This window comes from Calliopsis andreniformis, chromosome 10, assembly GCF_051401765.1.
Source record: "Calliopsis andreniformis isolate RMS-2024a chromosome 10, iyCalAndr_principal, whole genome shotgun sequence".
Taxonomy (NCBI): domain Eukaryota; kingdom Metazoa; phylum Arthropoda; class Insecta; order Hymenoptera; family Andrenidae; genus Calliopsis; species Calliopsis andreniformis.
Genome location: NC_135071.1, coordinates 13,627,441 through 13,648,050, shown reverse-complemented (window position 1 = coordinate 13,648,050; position 20,610 = coordinate 13,627,441). Strand labels below are relative to the sequence as shown.

General features: G+C 40.1%; 1 protein-coding gene and 1 long non-coding RNA gene across 8 annotated transcripts in view; one reads left to right on the top strand and one right to left on the bottom strand.

Moving 5' to 3' along the window:
- The window catches only part of Scalloped (TEA domain transcription factor 1 homolog scalloped), a 106,815-nt gene extending 86,205 nt beyond the window's left edge, over nt 1-20,610 (bottom strand). For 4 of the 7 annotated variants that reach the window (XM_076386777.1, XM_076386781.1, XM_076386782.1 and 1 more), the window contains exon 1: nt 20,493-20,610. Coding sequence is in view for 1 of the 7 variants with exons in the window: in XM_076386780.1 (XP_076242895.1) it covers nt 19,028-19,052 (25 nt within the window). In the remaining 6 variants the exon portion in view is untranslated. Of the gene's footprint in view, nt 1-19,027; nt 19,398-20,492 lie in introns of those variants that run through there. The other 3 variants (XM_076386780.1, XM_076386778.1, XM_076386779.1) reach the window with 3 other exon arrangements.
- Nucleotides 10,615-11,256, top strand: LOC143184978 (uncharacterized). The gene is made up of 3 exons (XR_013002851.1): nt 10,615-10,667; nt 11,025-11,090; nt 11,177-11,256. It is a non-coding gene; the product is annotated as an uncharacterized LOC143184978 (long non-coding RNA).

The window sequence follows — 20,610 nt, the reverse complement described above, 5'->3', positions numbered from 1 at the left end:
ACATCTATATTTTATATCTGCCTTGATACTTGAGTTACAAAAGTGTGAGTTGATATAAAAATCAGTTAGCTCAGATTTCATTCAATAGTAACCAAAAGTGGCTCACAGATTGACCAAAACTTTGACGACTCTGTCTAGATATCTCAAGTAGAGTAGTGTTCAGAAGTAATATAATTCTAAAACATAAAGTATATAATATTTGTAATTTATTATAATAATCTGATTACCCACTTTACTACTGTACTAATTGTCTACTATTTGCCCCCCAAGAAATGAAGAGATAAAAACTCACGAGTTGAAAATGAAGAAAATTCGTTAATTACAAGCTATTTGTACTCTGGGAAACAGACTCGAAGCAGTTCAAGGATCGACCGAAAGCAAGATAATCGAAATTGCACGCGAGCCAAGAAGCCGAAGCACTTAGATCGACTTTGCGTAGAAAGCAAAATGCATTCAGACTCTAGGCTCAAGCTTGCCAATGTCCCCACCAATGTGGAAACTTCATTCATAGTTTCCACGCAAACGTGAGCACTTTATAAACGTAGTGCGAGCTTTTATTGGGTCGCTGCGACGTAACACTTAAAAATAAGAAGCTGGCCGATTTCCGAGGAAAATCAGTTTGGATGCTGACTCAGTGAATCCTCAACCTTCACTTTGCTGGTTTGTCAATTTACATACTTATCAAGGTGACAAAGTAGTTCCTTTATTGAAACCTATACAGTGTTATTTTCGATAGAAGCTCCTGAGATCGAATCAGTTAGGAGGTTATAGAACATAAGAAGCTGATGGTTTCTGAAAGTAGTTCATACACTAAAACAGTTTCAAGTCTCTATCAAGCTTGTATCGAGAGAATACTGTATTCGTATCAGAGAAATCTGTAGGTGTGCATTTTCCTGATCAAATTTCCATAGTCTCGTTGATCAGACTTCAATTAGGTGTTTTGGGACCAAGTCGCGAGTGTCCACGTGTGAGTGTCCAACTTTGTCAAAGAAATAAGAAAAGATCGATGGAGGGACGTTAAGGGCGTGCTTGGAGCACTTTCTTCGCACGAAGAGCAAGCGAACAGCAAGCAAGGAACACTCGACTATTTTAACCGTGAAATAACTCAGTCGAGTTGGTTCAGGAGGGTCGTGGGGCAAGTGGAGAGAAAAAAGAGAGAGAGAGGGAGCGTCATACGTGGCTCCTAAAGATAGAGCACCCGAAACAACCATATAAACCTTTTCATTCCACTTGCTTCGAACGTTTCGTTGCCACTCAAGTTCCCTATAAGTGTAACAAAAATGTACAAAATGGCTTTTTATCGAGGAAAAGATCGACCTCTCCATAGATTCCTTTTGCTTTGAAAACAGCCACATAAAGTTCGATACCAAATTGAGTGAAATTTCGAATTTCTATATTCAGATCTAGGACACTGTACGCTTGTACTCGACGAGTCTTTAGTCTTTAGAAGAAGATAGTATCAACGAAATAAAAATTTATAGAGACCTAACACAGATTTCTCTACTTTCTCTACCTCAATATTCGACAAACTATATGTGAGAATATTTGAAACAATTTATACGAGAATTTTTCAAATGTTTGAAAATCTGGAATATTACCTCGATTAACTGAGTCTCTTCTTAATCTTTGATTCAGTGTTACGTCTGTTCTCTGTGATTCCAATAATAGCACACTAGAACATCAACGAAGACTTCAGCTGTGATTCACTAACAGTCTACCGAAGATAATAAAATTAGGCATCAAAAGCTTCAGGTTCGACTCTCTCGCTAAATCAGTTAATCAAAGTCCCACTGTACCCCTAGTGAAACTTTACTTGAGAATCTTTCGTTGCATACCTGTTATATAGAAGACACTTAAGTCAAAAGGTGCAAAGAAGTGCAACAATATGAAAATATAGTATAACAGAACCTCCACTAACCAAGTCTAGATTATTCTTGATTTATTTTATTCAGAGTTATATCTATTCCCTGTAATAACATTAAGAGTACAGTAGATTTGAAACTCGACCTGATTTAGTCATAGTCTGTCGAAGATAATACAATTAACAAAAGCTTCAATATTGACTCTCGCGTTAAGCCAGTTAATCTAGGCCCCGTATCCCCACTGAAACTTTCTTCAACCTATGATCTCTCAGCATACGTAAAACAAACAGGTAGGCTACACTGCGTGCGTGTTCGTTCGCTAAAAACGTGCATTAACGGAAAGCAGGCTCAGTGGAGGAACTGCTTGACACTGGCTGACCTCTCTCGATGTCAATTTCTCGTTACATTCCTCCCCCTTTCTAGGCTACGCACACCAAAGGTCACTCTCTTTCCCTTCTCTCTTTCGTTCTCCCTTTGACGCAAAAAAGCCCCCGGGTAATTGACTTTCAGAACCCCGATACGATCGAACCTGGCTAACTGTAATTAATGACGATGCCATCGAGCGTAAATGCATCGTCGTTCCTCGCGTAAACCAGGCTCGCTCATTAAGCCAACTATTTCCTTTTCACGTTTTACCGCGATCTGCCTCCTCAAAGTACTCCTACGAGGCTCAAATTCAAATAGCGCTATGCAGAACAGCCTTAAGGTTGACCTAAACGAGCATCGCGGATATAATATGGATTTTCTCATTACTAGTTCCTTGGTCTACCTTTGATCATTTTATACTCGACTCCAACTCGTAACTGTATCTTCTATGCTTCGTTAGTATTAAATATCTTTTGCTATTTCGTCAATTTGTAAAGTTTCATTAGGATCGGTGTCTCATACTTAAGCGATGCCCCTGATAAGAATATGAAGCATCAAAAGTGCAAGCAACTCGCGATCAGAACACATGGACTCCCGACGGCTGTACTACATATAGTTTTTGATTGTTCCCAGGCGAGTCTAGGCTTCGAGGATCGAAGAAAGGGACGTCGGGAAGATCAGACGAGAAGGAGGTCCTCTTTCTTCCTCCACCTCTACCGATCCCTCATTTTGCTCAGGTCACCTTCCTTTGTTCGCACGCCTCTCCTCAGACCCTTTTCGCTCCCTTCTTCCCCTTCGTTCTTTCATGATTCACCGTTACACACAAAGGGAAGCTCGGACCTCAGCTATAAGCGGACGGGAGATGGGAGAGAAAAAAGGAGAGGAGCAGCGAGGTTTCGAGATGAGGTTCAGGTTCCTTCGAGCAGTAGGACGCCGCGTGAAAGTCACGAGCAAAATGAGCGATCAGAGGCTGAGGAGGAAACTACGAGTGCGTTTCTTCCTGGTGCCTTCAAGGTGGACCGCTGAGAGGAAACTGGTAGCGGAAAACAGGATGCAGTGGGAAGCTGAGCGAATATTGAAGAAGTAACGGGTAGGCTACCTTCTTGGAACAGGAATGAGACACTTTTAAGAATATGAACGTGGAGTTGTGGAGGTAGGGTAGAGCCTCCAGGACTTACACACGTGAGGCTAGAGATTGTTCTACCTTCTTGGAAAAGGTAATCTTCAGCTATGAAACAGGTAGCAAGAAATGAGAATAAGAGAGTTATAATGAAATTGACTTGAAATTCTGAAGATAAATTAGTCTGGACTCGAAACTCAATATTTTGAAGCTTTTTTTCCAATTAAAGTAACTAGGATATACCTTCTAACTAGTGAAAAAGTTTAGGTGAGACTAGGACTATCTCTATATGTACCCTCTTTATAAAAACAAATCAAGTTCCTTTTTAGAATAATTACGTTGCAACAACTCTGGAAGCTTGTTCTTGTTCTTCCAAATTGCAGCAATAAAGTAACATCTGCATTGTGTGCTGAGTAATGATACTTATACTAAACATTAATAGTTACAGTAGATAGTATCTACTAGATACTGATCTCTCTAGATAGCAGACCACTTCCAACTAGTTACTGAGCGACAGCAAATACAGGCTAGCAATGCAAGTCATAATTCTAAGAACCCCAATTCTGCAAAAGCTATAGTCCTGCTGTAGAGCAACTCCTGAATCTTGAACCCAGAACCTGAGGACAGTTGCAAGCTACACCATGTCACAAGAATGCTGCTGAACGATCATATTATCAAATATTAAATTATGGTCCTCGTTAAGTTATATTAGAACGCAAAGGTTCTATGGCATGGCAATAAACGTAGAACGTAATTGTCCAAAATGAGACGAGCAAAGGAAGGAAAATACTTCCCTGCTCGAGGTGCGCACAGGTGAGAATAGATTGAAGAAGCTGTAAAAGAAAATGACTGCAAGAAATTCGATAAAAGTGCAATGTTCTGATCCAACGTCGTTCATAAAAGGAGCATCGAACGCATGAGAGGGCAAGGCTAAGAGCAAGTCAAAGGTTCGAAGATGAGCAAATTGTTCGGGGATTTAAAAAGGTGCATATTTTTGTCAACATTAGACTCTTATTTAACTACTTTCGTGTAATAGAATCTAAACCAATTCAAATGAAACTAAACTTTCCTTCAATTTCAAAAACTCTTCTTATATACCACCAAAACAGTAAAAAAAAAGAATTTCAATCCACAGCCACTTTACATAAATACAACCCTCTATATTTTAAATAACCATTTAGTTAAATAATAAAAATAAAATATTTGACAAACTGAATATACGAAAAATTCAATATTTGAAACACCGAGTGTGGGAATTTTCGAATACCGCAGTATTTGAAAAATTTAATAATTAGAAAATTGAACACCACTCCCTCCCACCATTGCTATTCCCCTCCCTCCCACCTCACCTCAACATCCTCAATCCCCGAATCCCAGCCATCGTCCAAACAACTTTGCAATTATTTAAGACACTCGAGGAGAAAAAAATTGCCGGACCTTCCTAGTGCACCGCGTGTTCGAGATTTCTGGCATCGCCCAGTCTGCATCGAGGTCACCCTCGAGGAGAAACAAAAGCCAGCCGAAAAAGAGAGGTCCTGGTAGCAGTAGATTTCGCGATATCGGCGAAATAAAGCAAAGAGAGACAGGCTTGGATAAATTGACCGGTAGCCGAGAGAAGAGGGGGGGCAGGAGGCGGAGGAGCGAAGGCGAGGGGTCAGAAGAGGGGAGGGGGGAGAGGATTCTGGCGAGTGCATTCGGCGAAAAGGGCTAAGGTAAGGCTGGGTTCCGTGAGAGTACGCGAACGATAATTCGGCCCGTTCAAAGGACCCGCGGGACGATATATCAATGCCCTGCTTGCAAAACAATTCGAACTATCTGCGATACACAAAGAAAAATACCAAATCGAATGCCTGGAATAGCAGCGAGCGGCCACGGCTCTTTCTATCTCTCCCTTCCTCTCTCTCTCTCTAGCTACCAGCGCCCTTCTCTTCGGCCTTTCTCTCCGCCGAGCTCTCCTCTTTATACACACCCCGTTTTCCAACGGTGGTGGATGCGTTCCTGTTCAGCCGATGGCAATGGACTAGCGACTCTCTTCTCGGACCTCGGGAGCGCTCATGCGTGCGTACGAGCAGAAGACCATATTACTACTGTGCGATGGATACCTGGGAACAGGTGCCTGAGCGTTGGATAAGAGGAAAAAACGGGAAAGATTGATCAAAGGTTTGGTCAAGGACTGAGCACGGATTGGTCGAGAAGAAGAGAGAGAGAGAGAGAGAAAGAGAGACAGGTGTGATAAGAGATGGAGGTTGCTAGTTAGGTCTGGGTGAAGGACCTAGAATAATTTTACTACTGCGCATTGAGTCTCTGGAACTAGGTTTTCTAGATGCTGAAAAATGCGTAATGACTAATGATTCAGTCGTCACAGGTTTGAAAGAGATAGAATAGAGATCAGAGATGCGGGTTACAGGTCAGGTTTGGGTTAGGTCCACAGATTAGTCAAGCCTGAGAGAGATACAGGTAGATGAAACATGTAGGGTTGAGTTAGGTCTGTTTTCTCGGAAGTTTAAAATCAAATTTTGGAAACAAAATCCTCACATCCATGTTAATAAAGTGAAGAAAAACTGGATAGCAGCAGATTTGCATCCAACATGCAAGCTTATTTATACTACACTTGGTACCTGTTATGCCAATTACAGACACTTCGTACCCTGAGCTCAGTTGTTACTAGCATTTTTAAACAAATTGACAACTTGGCTCGCAAGTTGGGAACAATTCTCTTCACCACGATGCCAAGTGCAAATTAAGCTGTGAATGAGTTTAGATTCTCTGTGCTGCTTTCTGACACTGACCCACAAACTTTGTGCATCATCCGTATCCCTAGCTTATTAAAGGTACATACAGCTTTTATTCTGCATAGAGAACACTTGCTGCTTCCCAAGAAATCTCCTATCATAGAGATACTAAATCTTCTGCAAACCTAACACCAAACTTGAGAATCTCAGAACTGCATTCTACATAGCTCACTGGATCTCCTACTTGCTGGTTTGGAAAGTTTTGTTTGCACGTCAAACCTCCAACCCTACTCTTGTAAGGGAGCGGTCACGCTGAACCATCGCCACCGATCAACAACCATCGACTAAATTTCTAACACAGAAACAACAGATTCAACATAGTAATTATATCTGAGAAAATAATAATATAACTTGCAAATTATCTACTATGAGTTATATCTTATATATAATTACTGTATTGAACCAGTAATTTCTATGTTTGAAACTTAGTCTGTGACTGATAATCCATGATGACGATTGAACATGACTGGTACCTAACTCGCGAGATTTAAGCTATTTACCCATTACTTACACCAGAACACTTTACCCCCTCCCTCAAGACCTGGCGTTTACTATGGACATCTGCGAATATCTCGAATATTATCAACGCCTGTAGCGCATCAATCGAGGCAGGGATCATGGACCGTATCTGGTGCAACGCGTCGAACGAGTGATGGAGGGTGGTTTGGTTATAATTGGATCAGTTTAGTCAGGTATTGCAAATATTGGCAGCCAGGGAAGCTGCCGACCCAGTGATGAAACCTAATTGGGTAAGTCGGCCTGGCTCGACGCCAAACTAGCGGCCCAGCTTCAGATTCTAGATAGCCCGATGCCTTCCATCTCTCCTCCTATCCCTTATCGAGCAAGCGTACGGAAATTGACACGTAAATACAACGGCGGCACGCGTACGTGAAAATGGAAATGGACGACGGGAAATTTCGTCCCAACGACTGGTTTAATTGAACTGCAATGTCGCGACGGGACGCAACCGCGTCGAAATTGCATTCGAGCGGAGGGAGGGAGGGGTTGAAATCGGGGGAAGGGAGAACCGAGGATGGATAATTTGACTCGCGCAAGCTGGAGGGAGATGGCAAACAGGATGGGAACAACTTTTTCACCGCTGGAATCACCTGCTGCTTTCGGTGCAGGCCTGAACTACTGGCGGTTGAATTAAAAGCAAAAGAGACAGTGTGTATTGGTCATGTACACTCCGGGTTACTTCCTCGTTATCAGTCAGATGTGCTTTCGCTAAGGAACTTTTAAAGCTAGCAGTGTTTTCTGATGGTAAAATGGTTTTAGTACAGTGGTACCTTTGAGAACAGGAGTTTTGAGAGTCTGATGTTGAAGTATCTTTTTAACGTATATTGCAACGTCCCTGGATGTTTTTTTAAAGTTAAGAATGAATTAGTGAGTTGAGAATCTTTCGACGCTCTGTGACACGAAATGAAAAGTAGACTTCTTGTGATACGGGGGTGGCTTTCAAAGTCTGTGTTAGTGACGATGGCTTTGCACAGTGTTGTCTCGATAAATGATCGAAGGGACAGTCGTTGCTTCTTTGAAATTGTGTTTCTTTAAAGCTACAGTGTTTTCTTGATACAAGCTCGCAATATGGGATTAAAAGTTCAGTAGAACATGAGGAACTATTTTTTGATATCAACTAGTATACTAAGTGCTTGAGTCCTCAAAAACGAGTACCACATAAAACTGAAAAACAGTATCCAAGAAACGTATTCTGTAACATAAATGGAAACAACACTGTAATTACTGTGCACTTATTTTATCCCTCAACTGGGGATCTCACAGAGACAAGTAAATATTTTTCCCCACAAAACTGAATGAATCGTCTGTTTGGCCAAAGTTCTAAATACCTGGTAAATATAGTAACGAGCTTGTAACGAGGTCTTTCAAAAGTCGCATTACAGATTATGCGGCAGAGATACGGCTGACACTACATGAAAGCAACCCTCATTTACCTTAAATAATTACTAAATACAGTAACGAGCTTATAACGAGGGAAACCTCAGCTCTACGTGCAGATTGTTAACCATGCTCATTAATTTGAGATAAAGGTTCAGTAATGAATCCATTAGAATCACAGAAACGAAAAAGAGTATTATACTCTATTGAAGAAAAGTCGGTGCTTCGTCTCGAAATTCGCTTTTATCGCGAAAAGAAATTTCGGCGAGGGTGAACGAACGACAGAGACGCGCGCGTCGCTCGAATGTGCCCTGCATTATAAACGAGCCGGCGACAAGTGCGCACTTGATAGTGTTGACCTTTCAATGATGCTAACAATAAGCTACTCGTCGTTACCGTCTCCTCTTTCTCCTCCGTTCGCTACCTATGAGACTCACTGCGAACTAATTACCAAACGATCGTTAAACATGCTGCTCGAAATAAACAATTTCCAATTTCGAGTACTATGCACCACAATTTGATTATCCTTTGCCAGTACACACTCGAATTCTCGTTTTAATGAAAACTGAAAAACCCTATCTAGCTAAGAAAATACAGTATTATTTCGATATTAGCTCGGTGGTACACGTTAATGTTTTTCTGTGGCTACTGTCTCAAATTTTTGTTTCTTGAATTTAATTTGTAAGCTTGTATCGAGACTGTACAGTCCTCTATCGAGGCAGAATTAAAATGACTTGTCGCTCAATAACCTCACAATTTCACAAAGATTTTTACTAGTAACGTAACAGAGGACTCTTCTGCACTAATGATGCTCGAACTTGAGCCGACCCAGAGATCTAGAAAACGAAAATCAGAAGGTGTGTACGTGGAGGCTCCCTTCAGCGTTCAGCTCCGTTAATCGGCGTAAGTAGGTATCGATCACAATCGAGGATGGTTAAGCAAATGAATCGTTGGGTAATTACACAGAATGGTGAGCGACAAGCCGGACGGGAAGCGTAAACGGCCGAGGCCGTGGCAAGTTCGAGGTTAATCGTTCGTTTGGCATGAAGTGCTCCTTGCGTACACATTATGTAACGCCAACAGACCAACCAAAAAAAAAAAATATATATTAACGGAGAGATAATGATCACTCACGAAAAATAATTTCAGAATTACTAAAATTAGAATATTGGAAACTTCGGACCGAAAAAGAATTACGCTGTTGCGTCACCTTGGTGCAAGATACAAACAGAAGAAAAGGGTATGAGAAAAATTCAAACTAAACTTAAAAATTAAAATGAAAATTAAAATATACTATCGTATCGTCTAGAAATCCCCCTACTATATTATTATATTACACGTATATGTAATTTATGTTTTGAAAAAAGTGTAAACAAAATGAGATGTCTAAAGAAGGAAGTCGTTTTGAAAAGGAAAAAGAGACTGAAAAATATACAATTTGTGCGAAGTCATTATCCAGATATAACAAGCACTCGTGTAAGCGTGTATAGTTGTGGGCGCGTTGTATACATATGTATAAAAACGAGGGGGCCCGAGGGGAGCAGCTACGGTTACCACGGGCCCTATGAATAATTCATAGAGGACCCCAGAGACGCAGGGCCCCGCACGTTCGCCTCGGTTCACCGATTCTCTGCGAATAGGCTCACTTCGCTTGGCCTTTACACGGCTATTAGTAGAAATAGTTGCGAGAACCACTTTGCGAGTTTCAGGATATCAAAATACACCGTATCGCGTGTGGAAGATATGTTACTACGTCTTGGAGACAAATATATCACTGTGACAGAAAGTAAAAATAAATCGTCAGGTGTAGTAAAAATAATTAAAGAGTCCTGGGGAAGTCTTAAATAACATTATTTAGAATGTTATTATTAGCACTTTTTTTATGAGTATTTCTCGATTTGGAGATACTGACCTTTGAAAATTTTCATTTTTGGTAAACGTTTGAAATAGTTACCTAAATGTGATGTAGTTAATTACCAGGTGCAATGTGTTAATTATTTTTTATTTAACTGTTAAAGTAAAAAAGTAATAATAAGTATATCTAATATCTCAGTATATTTGAAATTGTTATTTCAAATAAAACTGTTTTCTCCTTCTTGTAAAAGTTAGTAGTTTTGAACTTTCTCTAATTCACAGTTTTGAGAAGGCAAACTTAAATTATGTACTAGTGCATCAACTGGTCTTAAAAACGAATTAGTTACTTTTTAGAAGACTCTAACTCCTAGTTGAGTTATGAGTTTGTATCGCGGCAGGATTGTATCAAAAATTTTTAACACAATTTTCGAACGCTCCAAAAATGAGAGTAACGTGAGGCTCAAAGTCAAATAATTCACGACTGAAGTTCCCTATATCGTAACATCATGATTCAAAGGCTGAAATCACGAATACGCGTTAAAGTGTTAATTAATTAAATCTCGGTTCGATTTGCCTGGAAACTTGGACTCGCTTCCGTGATTCGGAACTAGACGGGCGTTGTACTCCGTGGAAGAAACTTTCTAAGTGCAGACTGCATAATCCATTGCGTGACGAGTGGTTGGCAGACGTATGTGCGCGCGCGCGAACGACAGTAAACGTTGTATGCAGTTTTCCGCGAGCGTGGATCGACTTTCAGCCTCGATGGAAACGTAACAGGTAGCGAGGAAACCGAGATAATGAATCTAACTTTGTTGCATCCCAATTGCGGTATTATCAAATTAATTTTTTATCTTTTTTTTTAAGTACTTTAGACTTTAAATAGCCCATTACGAAGCTTGCAAATGCTTTCCTTAGAAAAATAATGATGAAAGATTACATCAATAAAATAAATATTACATATATATCAAATTAACTAGTGAATACTAAAATCGTTGGATTTAACGAGTCCTAAAAGCATTTTTGCAATTTTTTTTTTTACTTTTTAGTTTAGAATTTTATGAGATTTTTATACTGAGAAAAATAGATAGCAAACATTCTTTACAAACTTCTCATTTTTGTTAAAAATACGTTTAGTAAAGTGCTTTCGGTAGAACTGAGTATCGGCCATTACTGCACACACCATGGCGGGAATATTCAAATGTAAGTACTATAGTTTAGTTAATACTAGAAAATTGATATAAATTACAGTAACAATTTTTAAGTGTTTAATGCTCTCTATTTTATAGCAACTTTGTCTTGTAAACTCATGAGTTGAACTCAGTCCTGAGCTTGTATCAACTGTATCGACTTATGTCGACTGCCTCTGCTTTATTAAATAACTTTGTGAGACTGTGATCAAGCTTCAGACTTCTCACTGTTCTGGAAGTTTGTAATTAAAGACAGGACCGCAGTGTCGCTTCCATGTATCATTAACTACGAACTCGATTAAATTAATAAAGCAGTCATTAGCTAAAGTCATAGCAGTGTCTGCAATGAGTCTCATTGGTGTCTACACTTGGTCCTTCCTTTGTTGTCTTTTTATCCTGTCAAATCTTTGATTTTGAACAAAAATCCAACATTTAATTCCTTGACTAACAATAGGTCACACTCGTTCCTAAGATCAGTTTACTAATTTCGAACTCTCAAATATTCAAAGCTTCCCAATATTCAAATTTTCAACCCTTCAACCTTTCAAAGCTTCAATTCTTCAGCGTTTCAGATATACCAATTTTTAATTTACTATTCTTCAAATCTTTAATTCACTACCTCCATTTGTCTTCTAAAAAGTGATGATCACAAAGTGAAGAAACACTGTACTGTCACCTTACATGTTCACTGACTGTGAGCCATAGACTCAAGACTCCAATAAATAAATGATGAAGAAATAGAGTTCTGCTAAGTTAAAAGCTAGCCTAGGAAACTCGTTTCTGAGATCAATTTGCCACCAGCATCTCGAACTTGTCTTCCCACAAGGTAGAGCTAACTAAAGGTAAACATGAGTGTATCACCGAGCTTACATCGAGGCAAACTGTACTCCACAACCCCTAGCCTCCCGTGACCGCTCTGATGAGCTGAATGACGAACAACGGATACGTTAGGGACGATATACAGCGGCCATTATCCTGAAGAGTGTTAGTGGCGAACAGTTTTCATTAGGACTCAAATCGGCCTCGGAGAAGCGAGCGTTTGCTTGGATCTCGCGCGGAGGGCCGTCTAAGTATATCCACGTTATTTTTGGCTAAAGCTGACGCGCGCCTTCTCTCCTCTGCTCGTGCATCTTCCAAAGAAAATTATCCTCGTATAAGCACGATACATACTCGAAATTATTCTCGAACATTCGATGAACGAGTCCATGGTTGTCTTTGAATCTAGGGGTGAACAGAAACCTTCAATCTTGCTTCGATGCAACCTCATGAGGATTGGAATCTGTTGTAGACTTATAAAAGGTAACTAACTCGCTTCTGAAACCAGTTGATGCTAGACCATCAGCAACTTGAGTTTGCTTTCTTAAAACTGTGGATGAGATAAACTGAGAGAATAACTTCAATAAAACACTTGCATCGAGAAAACACTACAGGAGTTCTTTTTCTGATTTTGTCTGGAGTCTCGCTTATTGTTGATCGCCACAGAGATTGTGATATAAAATCAGAAAAAGTTTTCTTGAATTTTCTGCGAAATTATATTAAACAGAGCTTACAGTCTCTCTGGTAGTATTTGTGAAATCGATAAAAAGTGGATTGAAGTAATTTTACTGATGCGTTTGGTTTAAAAAAGAATTCTCTAGATCGACCAATGGCGAATCTGGGGTAAACGTAAAAGACCAATCATAAGTTTTGTAATTAGACACGATATTTTTTACTGTAGTAAACAATATTATGATTAGAATACTCCTAAAATTTTTCTGAAGTAATTTTTTGCTTTTGGTTGCTCCCGAAGTTCAAGTTTGTTCCCAATATAAATAGACATATCAGAATGACAAATAGATAGCGTTAAACTAGTGGAACAGATTGCTCACCCTTTGTGTCCACAGAAAGTTAGAGGGTAAGTGAAAGACGATGAAAACGGGTTTTACAGTTAGAACATTTCTGTGTTTACGAGCGTCTCGAAGAGGGGGGCATAAACACTATTTGCGCGGGGATCGCCCCTTTGTTTCTCTGCGGTGTCGTCGACGTCGATGACGACACCGTCACTGTACATATTAACACGGTCGAATGGAAATTACCGACCTGGACATCTCGCCGTTTCGTGGGCGCATTTACGACGTCGTTTCCTCGCTTTTAATGAACAATGAGCGGGATAGCTTTCCCTGCAGTTTCGTTTTATCGACGTCGCTTCAGATAAGCTGACCAACACTGGACCACCCCTTTTACTTTTTTTATCGTGCAGACCCTGCATGAGTACATTCCTTCCAGACAATAAATGTATCTCGACCGTTCCATTCGTTAATCATTAATTTACTTCAGTTTATAAGAACGCTGAGACACCTAGCAGGCGAGTACAGTTCTGTCTCGGCATAAACTTTATAGCACACTTAAGTCTCTTGCAGAAAAAAACAATCCACTTAATTTGGCCCTCCTCATTGAAAAGTCAAACTGAAGTTACTTTCCCACAACCTGATTTCAAACACGAATTCTTTAATGTTATTGTTCCCATACGCGACCTCGAATCAATTATGATCTTCAAATCGGTCTTCACAGTGACCTAAGACAGACTCTGAACATTCAAAGACGCAAATCTTCGAATAAACGCTTAAATTTTCACAAATGAAATTCTCGAAGCGAAAGACCAGTCGCGAGGAACTATGTCTCAAGTGTCTGTTGCGCACAGTATGTACTAAACTCTGGATTCTGGTATCGAGGTAGCATCGTGTCGTGTCCAGTGGCGTTATAATGAAACGGGAGAAAATGTTTCTGGTGGCAATCGATACTCGATGTCCGGTAATAAGACGATAGAGTGTGTAACTCGTGGATAGATAGCACGAGAGAGAATTTATCGGTGTGTACACGCGTGTACTCGTGTCTGGCTAGCTGCCTGAGTGAATTTCAATCGCGTGATTGAGAACGTGCCACAGGGTCGGGCTGCTGCCCCCTTGGCCCCTCCCCCCCCTTCACGGAACAGGGCGAGTTTCACGGGTCAGAAAATCGTGGGGTGGTTTTACCCAACTGGCCAATACATCCCAGAATGCATGTGCAGTTGCGATTCCCCTCGCACCGTCTACTTTTCCCCTTCTGAAATAATGCAGCGCTGCAGTTTGTCTGCATACCAACCGGGCCACGATCACGCGATTCTGTCGCGGGGATCGGTCATCAACTACGAAATCAAGCTTCCCCTCGATCTAGTACGAGTACGGGCTTGGGTATTATTTCAATAAAATATTTCGAAAATGGCTACTTGAATAACGTGGTAAACGTCTCAATATCTGGGTGCTTAATATGTCAAGTGTCCCAGTAAGTGGACAGCTGAAAAATGCATACCTCGATCTTAGAAGAAAGGAAGATAGAGAGGGACCATTTTCTTGTTTTCATCTATTTTTTTTCTTTTTTTTTCGAGATATTTTGTACAAGATTATTTCTATGAACTTATTAAAATAAAATTTGTAGAGTACTGGTATGTGTATGTGTAAGCATACTGATTCGATCAGTGCTGCCAATTTTAAGAAAAAGTTGCAAATGTTCCCTTTATATCTTTCTTTCTATTAAGGTCCCAACATTTGAATTGCATTCCACTAACTAGGTTACTATTTTGTGATATTTCTTGTCTTTTATTAGTAGTACTGGATTTTTAATAGAATTTAAGTTTAAAAGTAAATAAAGTTAATGTTAGTGTCGAGGTATTGGAGCATGGTTAGCAATTGGGACATTTAACTAGGTGTTATTTTGTAATATTTGCGTGTTACTTTGATTCAATAAGGAAATATTTCTTTTTAACACTGGCATATTTGAAAATTTCAATATGGAAATGTTTAAAAATTTGAATAATGGAATACGAGGAAATTAAATATTTGAAAATGTGAATACTTAAATAGTAGAAAGGTATGATATTTAAACGTGTAGAAATTGAATATTTTAAAAGGTCAAAGGCTTACAATGTTTGAAAGTCTGTAAATCTGAAAATTTAGGGATTTGAATATTTCAAAATCTGAAGATTTTGAAATTGAAAAATTTTTAAATTAGAGACTTTTTTATAATTTGGAAATTTCAAGTATTTGGGGGTTCAAAATTTGAAAATTTTAGAGACTGAACATTTATATTTTAAATATACGAAAATTAAACGATTTGAGCACTGGAATATCTGAAAATTTAGTATTAGGATTTCTGAGTGAATCCACCTTGACATGCTAAACATTTACAAATCATAATTATGTTTACAGACAGTCCATCTGCGCCACAAGCTCGATTGTTAATTATGGAGAACATGGTTACTTTTTTCCTGCCTTTTAAATCGGACCTATCAATCGACCCGCGCGAATTTTAATCGCGATGCGACGGCACAATCGCAATATCACAGGAATATAATATCACGGTGAAACGAACATGACACAAATTAACGCGTACGCGATCTCTATTGATGAAATTTGCACGACTCGTTACGTCGACACTTAATTTCCCGTTTCAAATTTCACAATAAAAAAAAAAAAACAGTAAAAAAGTCAGAATCAAGGTTTCTCTAAATGGCTGCAACTTTGATTTAAAAAAAGAAACGTTGGACACGACAGCGATAAAATCGGCACGTGTACCTACGTGACATTTAAACGATTGTCACGCGAAATTATCTTTGAATGAGGCTAGATAAGCTTCTGAATCAGGGAAATTCACTGAAGCCTTCGAGAAAGGCTTGAATTCTTTTGAAAAACGTGACGTGGTTGATTTTTAATTAATTTCACTGTTATCTTTTTAGGGACATTTGAGACAACATTGAGACAAGCTTTAAATGAAATAAAAAATGAGTGACCTTAAACTTTCTCACAAAATTAAAAAATTAATGAAATAAAATGTTTTAAAATACTGTTCTCAACACAAATTTCACGCAACCTTTAAGTTTTCTATATAACCACTACTTCTATAGTCAGCATGATAAATGGAAAACAAAATCCACAAATTGCATTTTAAAATATTTTTAAGCTTCTCCCTCTCTAAAGCAATTCTTGATTCTTTCTGCCTCATTATATAAATATAAAAGAACAAGTAACAAAAAATGGATATAAGAGTATTCAAAGATCGTTATTGATCACGATCGAGAGTGGAAAGTTCCTCGTCCATTTCTCCCTTCTCTAGATCCCTCGCGAAAAAGAGCAAGAAGAGAAGTCGCAGAAGATTCGAGGAAGGAAAAAGAAGAAAAGTCGAAGAGAAAGAGCAAGAGTCCACCTTCGAAGGTAATTTTAGTTACTTGACAATTTGGCAGCGTCTACGGCAAATAGAAAGTCACGCGAGCGTAGAGGCTCTCTGAGGCCCAAGCTGCGAGCAAAAGAAGCCGAGGGAGGGGGATGCAAGAGGGGTGGTCAGAAGAGCAGAAAGGGAGAGAGTGGATAATCTATTTGCTCCTTCCGTAGTGCAACGGTACAAGTCCTATTTATATCGCGGAGGAGCCTCTTAATGAGTCTAACTGTCGCCGAGATACGATCGCTGCCATTAAACAAAGCCGAATCGAATTCGCCATGGGAAAATTGACTAGACTCCACGCACGACCTGCCCCCTAAGCGACAATGCAACCCTCCTTTGCTGCATCGATCTCCCTCGAGCCTCTTGAAACACCTTTAGAGTTGCTGCTTCCATTTTTCTCTCATTAGTCTAGCCTACCTTTGCATTGGTTTGTTAGAGTGAACGAGTGATTTTTCTAAAATTTGAAAAACTAATGGAGTATCTAAAAATGAAATATTTAAATACCAGGAAAAAATATTTATACCTTGAAGCATTAGAAAACTAAAATACTAGAATATCTGAAAATTGAATATTTAAGACTGTTATCACTAAATATTGATAAGTATTTAAATAAAAACATTCTTTAATTTTTTCATTCCTTAATCGCTTAAGTGTACAAAATTAATGCTTGATGATTAATGAAACTACTAACCACACTTATACTCAAAGATTAGTTAAATCAATTTCAAACTCTAATTTTAATGGCTGATCGATCAAACTTATGACTACTGACAAATAAGTTTCATTGGTAGTAAAATCATGTACAGTGTCAATGTACACCATGTAGAAGGATAGATGTTATCCGAGTCCCAATATTTGAGAATATTGATAAGACAGAGATAAGGGGCCCATATCTGGCCTGAAGAGTGGACAGCAGCTCAATGACGATAACACGAACACTGAATTTATCGATTGCTCATTATGGAACTACTGGTGAGTGCGTATTCACTCGCTAAAAACACACATGTTTATAAATACTGAAGAGCAAAGGAATTTAGGAAGATATTTAGGAGTCCGTCAATTTGTTTACTTAAAGACATAGTGGAGACTATAAACTGAACTTGATTTATTGATAATAATTCTAAGAAATAGTTTTCTCAGGTAAACACAAGCAAGTGTTGTACACATAATTCTCCTGCTATTATTTGCTCTCCCTCATAATCCTTTTCCCTATATTATGACTACTTCATTAACAATATTAAACAACTTTTAAAAAAGTTTTCAGAACAAGTGGAAATATAGAATATTTGAAGATGAAGAATTAGAGATACAGAGAAACCTTTCAGAAGGATTTCTCACCCTCTTTTATTATTTAGTGTCATTTCCTGTGACTTACTATTTTTCTTTAAATTAAAAGTTAATAACAAACTCTTAGTTCATGAAATATAGAATATGTCAATGAAATTCTGAGCATTTTAATTGCGAAGATAATCAAGACAATAACGCATACATCCCCTCGTCCTTAAAATATGTAAAAAATGAACGAAAAAATATTAAACGACTAACCTAAAGTATTTCAATGCAAATATTCTAGAAAATAAAAATAAATAACTTCAATACTCTTTTTCGAGCAAGTTTACGCTATTTATTTACGAATAGTTTGTTATTGTATAAAACAATTCATAATTTGGATGTTAAGAGATTATCAGAACGATAAATTCCATTTTTAATGAGGGCATTCCCTTATGACTCAACTCAGTAATTCGAAAACTGAATAATATACAACAATGGATACCAGCAATATTTCACTGAATATAGTATCAATATTATTTTTGTCACTGTATCTTAGATTTTGCAAGAAACAAAAATAACATGCCAAACACTTATTATGAAAACTCGCTAATCCGAATATTCTCCTACTCAATCAAATAACGAGGGGTTTACACTAGTCACTACCACTTTCTGATCGAAAAAGGAGTGTCGCGCGAAACGGAGCGTACCTGGCCGTACCGCTCGCGATAAGAGGCAAGTATCCAATTAAATTTATGTAACAGCGTGTTACCATGTCACCCTGGAATTATTTTCGATAACCCCATCGATAACAGCACAGTATCCACCTCACACTATGCCACTCGGTTTCGTGCATTCAAATGCCACTCAGTTTCGCGCGTTTAAACGCTACTCAGTTTCGCGCGTTCAAAATGATCCTACTTTCGCGCGCAAAAATATTCCTATGCTGGACCGAGACTCAGTGCTTGTAAAGTGGTCCCTAACAGTTCCTAAGAAAAGGAGAAAATACATATAGAGGAGAGAATTGAAATATGATATACTCATTTTATTTTTTAACCTAGAAAATCTAAAAAAGAATCAATCGAGTAACTTTAAAAAATTTCATATAAAATGTTCGGTATAGACATACATAAATATTGTGAACCTCAGAAGAAGTTTTAATTTGTTTACTTCGTCTAAATTAAGGCAAAGTTGGATGAATAAAAGTTTGGTTAGTAATATGAGACAATATTAGATTTAACATCAATCATTGTTAGTTTATAATTGTATAACGTGCATCTGTACGATTGCCGTGAAACAGCGTTGCAATCTCCATAACGTTTAACGCCGATCATGGTTAAAGGTGACAATACTGGTTTCAAATCGAAACCTTGGAGTCTCATATTTCTATCCTACCACACATTCTCTCCTCTACACACGTGGCAGGAGTGACTAAAATACACAACTCACTCCAGAAATAATGCACAGTATCCATCCAAGTTTTGCAGGAGGTTAGACTCGCCTGGACCAGCACGGCGTCCTAGCGTCGCGGCGTCGCCGTCTCGCGACGACGACGACAACACAGCACCTTGTACCTCTGCACTCGCGAGCGTACCGCGTGTCACTGTGCACACTCACAGCGATTGTGAATTTTCCCGCGCCAGGCTTTTCCCGCGCGGGTCTCCGTCACGCACACGCGGGGAAAGGGGAGGGAGAGAGAGCTGCGCGCGGTCCTAGGGAGAAAATCGCGACCCGGGTCGAAAAATCACGGACCTGAGGGACGAAACGTGGTCCTAAAGAAAAATCGTGCTCTCGATGAGAAAATCACGGTGCTAGAGGAAAAATCGAGGTTCTGGGAGAAGGCAACCAGTGTCCTAGAAAGGAATTCGAAACTTAAGTAAGGGCAATTAAGATTCTACGAGAAAAGCGTAGTTGTGGATGTAAACTCGCAGTTTTCGAGAAGAAACGTTGCGATTCTAGGATAAATGTCAAGGTTTTAAAGGAAACGCGTCCCTAGGGAAAATCTCAATTGTCGATGATTAAAAAAAATCGCGGCCCTAGGGAGAAAATTGCGATCCTAGGGGGGAAATCGCGGTCTTATGGGGAAAATCGGCGCAGAGCTTCGAAAAGCGCGATCCTCACGCGAGGCTCCTCCTCCCCCATGCGAGGCTCTTCCTGTCCCCCGCGGTTTTTCCGCGAGCACACGGATCAATAATTCACCACGCGAATTCGTGGCCTCACGCTCGCCACGGGCGCACGTTTCTGTTCGCGCGCGTTCCACGCACGCAGCCACCTCGCGCGTCCTAACCTCCACGGATCCAGTGCGCAGCCGTCGCGCGCACGTTGCTATCTGGACGCGCGGGGGTGGGGGGAGGGCCTCTCGCAGCGTCGCTTGACACACAGCTGACACAACGCTCGTAAACACGCGACAAAGCGAACCGCGAGCTCAACTCCAGCTCCTCGTTTATCAAACTGAGCCGACCATCGCCCCGTCTCTCTCCCTCCACTCGACCGCCCCCTTCCCCGACCACCGGCACTCGCTCCCTCTCTGTTGCGCGAGGCAGTCGGAGCAACACGGGGCTGGCGACGTGAACATCATGGTCACCGGAAGTGGGGACCTGACAATCGCGACACGCGAGGAATACGAGCCTTCTAGTGAATAGCGAGCATGGGCTCGCCGTATCGCGGAATAGGTGGAATATGTTCGCACAGTAGAGTTATCGAGTGTTGCCGAGTACGTTCGCCCCCTATGCATCTCGAGTGTATTTTTTCTATTTATTATGGAGTCTGTTTTTGTCTGGTGATGCTGTCCGTCTGTCCGTTTGTCCGTGACTGGTATTGTCGCCGCCGCGCTGCTGTCGGCCCCGACGCCGCTGGGACACGGGCGTGGACGAGTGGACGCGCTCTTTCTCCATGTTATTTTGTTTGTACTCACCGCTGGGCTGACGTGGCGTCGCGGACCCTCTCGCAGCGCAGGGGAAATTCGCACGGTGATATTCACGCGCAGCGCAGCACCCCGGTAAATACGAGCGCAGTCACCACTCTTGTTTTTG